Here is a 10,173-nt window from a genome sequence, read left to right on the forward strand (position 1 = left end):
TGGTAGATGGTTGTTGAAGGTGATTGATTGTTGTTGAAGATGGTTGAAGGTGGTCGATGGTGGTTGGCAAGAGGGAGGGAGGGGGAGGATGGAGGTGGAGCGCCTGGAGGATGGTGGATGATTCTGATGACGTGTGCATGCTACCGCACGCTGAACTTCTTTCGCACCGTACGTAGCCAAACCGTGCTCGTCGGAGGTGCGAAGGTGTGGGGAAGGACAACAAACTAGAAACAACAACAACAAGAAGCAGCAGTTCGATGATGATTATGCTGATGCGTGTCGTGGGGAAGCAACAACCACTTGACACGTTCATGATTAGCACTGCCCCACCCCCCCCCCCCACATTCTAATACGAACAATAATAGAAATGTATTTTATTATGTTTTATTTTTATTATTTTATTATTTCCCTTCTACGTGACTTTACCGAAAGAACAACGAAGAAGAATAATAGAAGGGACGACGTTTCTGGCTACGAGCCTTTTTCACAGCAGAGAGAGAGAGAGAGTCTCGGCTGCTGGCAGAACTTTGCCGGTGCCACTTCGCCCCGCGTCGCAACTCACGGCGAGACATTGACCGCGAAATTTAGAAATCGATCTGCATTGGGTTGTACTGCTCTACGCCATCTGTTTCCATCTGTACGGGGTTTAGAGTTGTTGTCGTTCGGGACGTCGCGTACACCCTGGGGGGAGGTTTTCTCCGTGCGCTCCGATGTCGTCGTCCCTCCTGTGTTCAACAAACAAGGCCACTCGTCGTTTAAGTGGCTGAAAAACCCCGCAAAAGAAATCTGTATGGATAGAGACCTTTGTATAAGCAGCAGCTTCAGTAGCAGGACCCTCCCTGTCAAGGGGTCATGCGACTCGGTAGCGTGGCCCTTTCAGGATGAATACGTAAATAAACCACGTCAATTACGAGCCCGAAACCCCCTGGCTTAGACAACAGAGTGTAGCCCCTTTCCACGAACAATGTCTCACAGCTGTGCGTGACACAACACACAGCATGGAGGTAGCCAGACGTTACCCCCCCCCCACAACGCCTCCCCCCACCCCCCAACGCCCTCCCCCCACCCCCCAACCCCCCAATATCTCCCCTAGCCCCCCCAATGCCTCCCCTACCCCCCAATGCCTCCCCTACCCCCAACGCCCTCCCCCACCCCCCAACGCCTCCCCCCACCCCAACGCCTCCCCCCACCCCCCAACGCCTCCCCCCACCCCAACGCCTCCCCCCACCCCCCAACGCCTCCCCCCACCCCAACGCCTCCCCCCACCCCCCAACGCCCTCCCCCCACCCCCCAACCCCCCAATATCTCCCCTAGCCCCCCCAATGCCTCCCCTACCCCCAATGCCTCCCCTACCCCCAACGCCCTCCCCCACCCCCCAACGCCTCCCCCCACCCCAACGCCTCCCCCCACCCCCCCAACGCCTCCCCCCACCCCAACGCCTCCCCCCACCCCCCAACGCCTCCCCCCACCCCAACGCCTCCCCCCACCCCCCAACGCCCTCCCCCAACGCCCTCCCCCACCCCAATATCTCCCCTAGCCCCCCCAACTTCTCCCCTACACCCAAAGCCCACCCCCACCACCTCCTGTACCTACCGAGATGTGTCAATGGTTACAACCACAGTTCAGTTGTAGATATATGTACGTTGAACTTCTTTCGCACCTTACGTAGACAACCGTGCTAATCGGAGGTGCAGTGAAAGGACAACAAACTAAACACACACACGAAAACACAGGTCTAAATAATCTTGATTTGAAGCTTTCGTGTCTGCAGGACTCTTTGATTCTTTCCTGTAAAGTCAGCAAACATCGCGGCTGTCGCGATTCTCACCTGAAGACGATGGCTTGTGTTGCTATCGAAACATCGTGATTGATTTTGTTTCATTTCTACTTACGTGACTTACCGAAAGAACCAAAGAGTATAGGTCTAAATAAATGAGTTTTTTTTAAATCGAGATGATTTAAAAGTGCAAAGCCCCTGGTGGTTTTACCTCGCCAGACAAGGCGGGTTGTCTGTGGTGGGGTAAAGTGTGGGCACGTCTTCCAAGACGTCTTTACCACCACCGCCATCATCACATCTTTACCACCATCATCATCACCATCGTCAGCACAGCCAAACCTCGATCGCTCCATGCCAATAACTATGATGACGGTTGAATATTCCTGATTATAACAATCATCATCAGCAGCATCATTACCAACGTCACCATCATCACAGCCGCACCTAAACAGCTCCCGGCCATTGATGATGATGATGATGGATGAACGAATGAATGCTGCTGATGATTATCATCATCATCACCATCGTCACCATCGTTACCATCGCCGTCTTTGTCACAGCCACACCGACACCGCTGTTGGTTAATGGACTCGAGCGTAAACTCGGCGTGTTTGTTCCGTGCCCACGTGTGTGTTTGTGGAGCTCAAGTACAAACAATAGCTCTTGCGTAATGAGTCACTATTATTTTGAAGTCAATATAATTTGTTAAACACACGACGATCTGGACCTCGGGAGTTCTCCCACAGACACGGATCCGACACATCAGAGCTCCAAACGTTTCGCTTCAAACTTTATGAAGAGGATCTCAGAGGTAGCTATTTGATGTCCGCTTCCGCGAGCTGCTGTCTAATAACACAGAGGGTCTCGTTCAAAAAAAGGCGACACGGTGGCGAGATGTTAACTACCTCGCCCGGTATACAGGAGGTCGTGGGTTTGATCCTGCTGTATATTTGGAGTTCGCATTTTCGCGTCTATTTTTCTCAAGTTCCTCCGGGGTTTCCTCCACATTTAGAATCAACGTGCGTTCAGAGTATCTGGCTGGTATCTATGTCCACATGATGATAAGCCAGCTTTGTTGACCTATCATTTGTGGCCAGGTCGCTTCTGATAAAGAGTTAGACAGCTCAGTGGGGCCTTGCCTGGTAAAAATACGTAACTATCTTCTTGGTTCTTTCGGCAAAGTCACGTAGAATGGAAATAATAAAATAATAAAATAAAACATAATTAAATAATTCTCCCCGGCAGACCTGGTCTTCACCTGAGGACGACTGCTTGCGTTGTGGCCGAAACGTCGTGAGAATTATATTATTATGTTTATTTTATTATTTTATTACTTCCATTCTACGTGACTTTACCGAAAGAACCAAGAAGATGAATCCCTGCAGTCACGAAAGCTTTAAATCGAAATACATAACTAGTTTAGTTTTAGTTTAGAAAGTCGTCACATTTCTCCCCGATCGCGCTTGTCGGCATCGCCGGCATCAGCAGACGGTGAATCTGTGCGAAAATGTCGGAACTCCATTCAGAACGGCCTGCGGAAGTGGATATCACTGAGCTGCATCTGAGATCCCTTCGCAGTAGGGAGCCACGCTTTTGCCATTCGCTCTGCCACTGAGGGTAATTCTATAATCTTTTATCGCACGACAGCTGGAATGTATCCAAATTAAGCACACAACCAAATGCAACGTTCATAATAAACGTTTTTGGGTTAGATCTCGTTATTTATGTGTCGTAACCCTCCACCACCCGACACGGCCAATCAGCAAAAAAAGTGTCACGTTGACAAAAGACAAATAGTTCACTGCTTTAGCTCACCAGTGTGTTGAAGTGTGAAACCACAACATTTACAATTTTTGGCTACGACGTTTCGCTGGTAATTGCATCCAGCATCACACATTTATAAGTAACGCAATCTAACCCAAAAACGTTGATTATGAATAATATTGGTCGCGAAAGCCTACGTGTTAAACTGACAAATGCAATGTGATTGGTTTCGTTTGAGCAGACATTAGTGACCAGCCCAAGACCCACTGCATTTACTCAGAACACGGTTTGATCAGTCTCCAGGTCTCTGTATGATGCTATGTAGTCTCTATGTAAGTTCCTGGGTCACAACGTGAGTACGGATCTCGAGATCTATGGCAGCCGATGTGTGTCTGTGTCATACTGTGGGTCTCAATTTGTGGGGAGCGGTGGTGTAGCGGTTAGCACACTGCGATACGGACCTGGCGACCCGGGTTCGATTCCCGCTCACGGCCAACACCGGTGACGATTATCTGAACCAGTTCTGGGCCTTCCCTAGGTCGACTCAGTCTCAAATGAGTACCTGGTGCAGTGTGTAAACATCGTCACTAGGGAGACAAAGGCGGCCGGGCATGGTGTTGGCCACCCACCCTCTTGTGTGCTGTGCCGTGCCGGCCTTCATAGGTGCTCGCTAACAGCACTTGCCCCTAAGTCTCTTACAGGCTATATGGGGTTCCTTTGTCTTCTTGGTTCTTTCGGTAAAGTCATTCAGACGCTGTCTTTCCGACAGACCTGTTCTTCACCTGAGGACGGCTGCTTGCGTTGTGGCCGAAACGTCGTGAGAATTGTATTTTATTATGTTTTATTTTTATTATTTTATTATTTCCCTTCTACGTGACTTTACCGAAAGAACCAATTAGATGAATCCCTGCAGTCACGAAAGCTTTAAATCGAAATTTCTTTGTCTTTTTGTCTCTATTTGAGTCTTTGGGTCTCTGTGTAAGTTTCTAGGTCTCTACGGGAGTCTATAAGCCTCTTATTATGTGGCTCTCCAAGTCTCTGAGTCTTTGGATCACTTCGTTGGAGGAACGTCGACCCTGACGTCACCCCAACGTTGCTCCGACGTTGACCCTACATCGTTCCACAACAGCCGCACGCCTCTCTCCCTCTCTGTGCGTTACGTGGCTCACGCTCGCCGCCCTCTCGTCTCTCCCCCCCCCCACCCACCCACCACCGCCCGTGACCTCCGGCAGCTCCAACCGCGTGGAGCGAGTGGACGGCGGCGCTTTCGCGGGCCTCACGGCCCTGCGCGTCCTGGACCTGAGCAACAACGCGATCCGGCGCGTGCACCCCGCGGCGTTCTCCGGCCTTGTCTCCCTGCAGGAGCTCATCTTCAACCGGGCGTTGAGCCGCGGGCACCACCGCCGCAACGCCACCTCGTCGCCGTCGTCGTCGCCGCCGCCGTCGTCGCCGTCGTCGCCGCGCTCTCCGTCCGAGGAATCTCCGCCGCCGCCGTGGTCGTGCCTGAACGGGCTGTGCGAGGCGCTGCGCTCGGGCCGGCTGCTCGCCCTGCGGCGGCTGTCGCTGTCGGGCAACCGCCTGCTGGTGCTGCCGCCGCGCGACGTCCTGCGCTCGCTGCCGTCGCTCGCCGCGCTCGACCTCAGCAACAACTCCATCTCGAGCGGCGTGGGCGCCGGCTCGGGCCTCGACTCGCTGCCCGCGCTCACCTCGCTCGACCTCAGCGACAACGCCTTCGCGTCGCCCGACGCCGCTCAGCTGGAGCTCCTGCGGCGCGCCGCCCCGGGTCTGGCCCTCCGCCTCGGCGCCAACCCGCTGGTGTGCGACTGCGACATCCGGCCGTTCGCCGCCTGGCTCGGGAACGCCACGGGCTGGGTGGAGGACGCCGGCCACCTGCGCTGCCGCCACCCGCCGGCGCTGAGAGGGCGCCCGCTCTCGGAACTCCTCAACGGCGGCGAGGAGGAGGAGCCGCTGCTGCCGTGCGCGGGCAAAGAGGTCCCGGCGGCGCTGCATACCTCCTACGTCTTCCTGGGCCTCGTGCTGGCACTCGTCGGGCTGGTGTTCCTGCTGGTGCTCTACCTCAATCGGAGGGGCATCAAGCTGTGGGCCGAAGGGGTGAGGGACCTCTGCCGCGATCACATGGAGGCGAGCTACCACTACCGGTACGAGCACGAGGCGCCCGAGATCGGCGGGGGACATGCGCAGGCTGTCGGCGACTGCCGAGGCTTGAGGCGGAGCTGAGATGTCGGCGGGATGGACGGATGGAGATGATGACGGTGGTTTGGGGAGGAGGAGGACGAGGTGAGATGAATGGGGGAGAAGGCAAGAGATGAGCGGAGATGAGCGGGCAGGTGGAGACGTGGAAACGAGATGAGTGGACACACGAGGAGTTGAGAGAAGATAAGGGAAGATGAGATGACTTGAAGATGTCCCGGAACCAGGACGCAAAGATAAATTCACGATTTTTTTTTTACCGGAGTGCCATGCCTGGCCTCCCTCGTCGTGGTGGTGGTCGGGAGTCGGGGGAGTGGGGGTCGTGGTGGTGGTGGTGGTGGGGGAGGTTGATGCGCTGTATTTACAAGTTCATGTGGAGGTTGGTGAGTGAGCCGGAGGACCAGCCTTGTGGGGAACGAGTGACACATTGCTTGGGGATGATGGTCATGGGCAGTGGGTTTACTCTGGCATCCTCGGTTTGAGATGTAGACTCACGTGGGTAGTCATAGACTCGCACAGAAACCCATAGAGTCACGTTGACCCCCATAGACTCACGCAATAGAGACACACAGGTCACGTGGGCAGTGATGTCACTATGCGGTCATCAGCCCCTGTCCGCCAGTGAGCCGCGTCCAATAGAACAGAAAAGTTGCCGACGATTTGTTTTCCGTTCATCCTGTCAAGCATCGCCCGAGTCTCAAGATTCTCTTTTCTTTTTCAAGATAGTCCCGCTCAAAGATTAATTTCTCGATGTAATATTATTTTCTTTTCATTCCGGCTCTCTCGTAGACCAGAGGCGACAGATTTGGGGGGGGCGGCGGCGGCGGCGGGGGGGGGGGGGGGCACGCGACTCTTAAGCGGGAGCCACACACAGCCATGGCGCGAGGTATCCTGGATGTGGTGGGCCGCATGTGGAAATCAAAGTTCAAAGTTCAAAGTTCATTTATTAGGTATAGCCCTGTGAGCCATTCGGCTCTTGAATCGGGTGCAACCGCAACAAACAAAAAAACTAAAACATGAACAAGAAAACATCTTAAAGTGACTATGTGCAAACAGAAAATCCAAGAAAAGACAGCAAAATATTGCAGAAAAAGCACCGCACACCAACGCTGTGCAAATATCCCAGTGGGATGCAAGTCAAAGAACAACAACAACCACAAGACAACTTAGATTAAGGCCACCAGTCTAACTCTGTACTACAACAAACAAACATGGCCAAACCAAAAACTTTTCAAAAAATGCCGCGTAGGTCACCGAACCCGGGTTGAAATTAAGCCCTGGGGGGGCACGCCAATGCTGCTGTCCTAATGAGAGTCTGGCTCCGTGTAGGAGGGGAGGGACGGGGGAGAAAAATCCAGAGAATCCCGGAGAAAACCCAGCACCGCGCCTGCTGTATAAGGAGGAGGGAGGTAGGTGGGGGGGGGTACACCACTCCGAGATCCGCACAGATGGATTCAATCAGCTGTTGCTCTACTCGCGTCTCCGGGACACCGTACAACCACATGCCTACAACGCCGCTTGGTGTTGACAGGCAAGTCTTCCGTGCAACGACTAGGCAAGCTGAGACCTGCTTAGCTTCCGAAATCCGATGCGATCGGGCACATTCAGGGTGATTCGGTCTTCCTCTGTAAGTATATGCTGTATGTTAACGGTCCATAATGAACGTTCAAAGGCACGCGTATGTAGTACTCACATTTTGAGAGGTCTCATTTACCGGGGTATTTAACGTTTGTCGAATCATTCATTTCCCGACATTCATCACCATCATCCTGATCACCACCAACATCATCAGCTTCATCATCACCACCAACATCATTAGCTTCATCATCATCATCAACATTCTCAGCTTTATCATCATCACCACTATCAGCAGCGTCATCATCATCCCTACCAATATCAGCTTCATAATCGTCACCACCACCATCAGCTTCAGCATCATCAACATCATCATCATCGCCAACACCACCAACATCATCAGCTTACTCACCACCACCACCACCATTATCGACTTCATCATCATAATCACCAACATCCTGGTCGTCTATTTAAGTTATAAAAACGCGCACAATGCTAGCTGGTCACGTGTGCTTGCAAAACGGATGCAGACGCTGGCTCTGTAATGCAACGAGCTAAGGGAGTGGTGCGTTACTCAGCGAATGAATAAGAGATGGCGACGACTCGGGGAGACCTTCATCCAGCAGTGGAATGATCACGGCTGTTGTGTGCTGATGATACTCGGACCCTCGCTCCCCTTTCGACTCAGTTCCACCAAATGGAAAGAAGAACACCCCAAAGTGACTTCCAGCTCAGTGGAACATTGGTGCATCGGTACCCATCTCCTGTTTACAGCTCCGAGGCAAGCGGTGGAAATTCCACGTTTCTGTGGCGGGGGAAAGCGGCGAGGGGGTGGGAGCGAGCCTATGCAGACGTTAGAACAGTCGGTGTTGACTTTACGACGAAGAAAGCGGTGCTCGTTTTATCGACCTCGGAAGAATGATGGGCGGACTCAATGCCACGCCCCCCCCCACCACACACCTTTTCCCCAACTAGCAATAAGTACACAGACATTCCACTCAAGTGAGTTGCAATATCTCCCGTGAAAAATCGATTGGTGGCACCCGGGTGGTGTAACGAGCATGGAGGCAGGCAGGCGGAGGGGGTGGGGCTTGCCAAAGCTACGAGTTGGGGGGGCCCCCCTATACAACCATCATGAGATTTATATTCAACATCTTCTTGGTTCTTTCGGTAAAGTCACGTATAAGGGAAATAATAAAATAATAAAAATAAAACATAATCAAATAATTATATTATAAAACATAATAAAATAATTATATTATGTTATTTTATCATGTTGTATTTGTATTATTAATAAAATAAAAATAATAAAAATAATTATATTATATTATTTTATTGTGTTGTATTTTTCTTATTTTGTTATTTCCCTTCTACGGGACTTTACCGAAAGAACCAAGAAGATGGTTCTTTCGGTAAAGTCAAAATAATAAAAATAATAATAATAAAATAATTATATAATATTATTATGTTGTATTTTTATTATTTTATTATTTCCCTTCTACGCGACTTTACCGAAAGAACCAAGAAGATGAATCCCTGCAGTCACGAAAGCTTTAAATCGAAACTTATTTTCAACAGTTTAGCAATGAAAGTCGTATAATTGTTTTGCGAGACCGTGAGCGTAACGATGACGTGGTTAGGACGAGAGGGGCCGCGGTGAATCACTGCCTCGAGGTGCGGCCGTGCGAGACAAATCAAATTCCGGGGGCCCCTGAGCTGATGATGTCGTTATTACGCCACTGGTAGCAACCCTCAACTCTTGACCTAAATACCTAAATACCAGAGGTGGGACAAAGTCATTGTTATGCAAGTCCAAGTCGAGTCGCAAGTCATCAAATTCATGACTCGAGTCTGACTCGAGTCCAAGTCACATGACTCGAGTCCACACCTCTGCTAAATACTCTTTCGTTCTTTCGGTAAAGTCACGTTGTGATTTAATTTATTTTATTTTATACCCACGTGACTTTACCGAAAGAACCAAAGAGTATGGATCCCTGCAGTCACGAAAACTTCAAATCTAGATTATTGACCTAAATGTATCGATGGCATACGGGGAAGACCTCTGACGATTTTCATCATCATCATCAGTCAACCAAGGTCAATCCACTGCTGGATGAATGCCTCCCCACTGCCGTGGCCATCCCCTTCACGGTGCCCACGTGGATGCTCCACAATCCAAATCTCATCGCTCCATCTCCTAGCGGGTGGTTCCCCTCCCACCGACGCCCCCTGGACCCAGGGTGACGAGGGTAGCCCATTGGCTGGGCGCGGTTGGGACGAGCTCAGGGGAGAGGATGGGGCTGGAGAAGGAGGAGGAGGGGGCAGTAAGGAGGTGATTGGTCAATCGAAGTGCTTCCAATTTCTTCTTGCGGGCGGGGGGGCGGCGACCGGGGCGTGATCGAGGTGCATCGCAGCAGCACTAATCGGGCACTAGAGGGGTGGGTTGGGGCCCGTTTTGGCGACATTCGTATCAATTCTAGATTTGAAGCTTTCGTGACTGCAAGGATTCATACTCTTAGTTCTTTCGGTAAAGTCACGTAGGTAACAAATGAAATAAAAATGAATAAAAATAAAACAATAAAAATCACGACGTTTCGGAGGCAACACGAGTCTCCGTCATCAGGTGGGACCGTCACAGCCAGATTAGATTTTTATTGTTTTATTTTTATTAATTTAATTTTTTACCTACGTGACTTTACCGAAAGAACTAAGAGTATGACATTCGTATCGAGGGGGGTCTCTTGCAAGCGAGTGGCAAAAAGTTGTTCTGTGCGTGGTTGCCTGTCAATGGTATTTGAAGAGAGAGAAAAAATGCGAATTCCGCCCTTACTCGGCGAGGAACGGGA

At 51.3% G+C, this 10,173-nt stretch overlaps 1 protein-coding gene across 1 annotated transcript; it reads left to right on the forward strand.

The window, feature by feature from the left end:
• The first annotated feature begins 881 nt into the window (after positions 1–881).
• Positions 882–5,924, forward strand: LOC144733445 (trophoblast glycoprotein-like). The gene is given in 3 exon segments (XM_078615353.1): positions 882–889; positions 4,774–5,728; positions 5,730–5,924. Coding segments are annotated over 3 exon segments (1,002 nt in total). The 3' UTR covers positions 5,769–5,924.
• Positions 5,925–10,173: the final 4,249 nt, after the last annotated feature.

Source organism: Lampetra planeri, chromosome 47 (genome assembly GCF_965212315.1).
Source record: "Lampetra planeri chromosome 47, kcLamPlan1.2.h2, whole genome shotgun sequence".
Taxonomy (NCBI): Eukaryota; Metazoa; Chordata; class Hyperoartia; order Petromyzontiformes; family Petromyzontidae; genus Lampetra; species Lampetra planeri.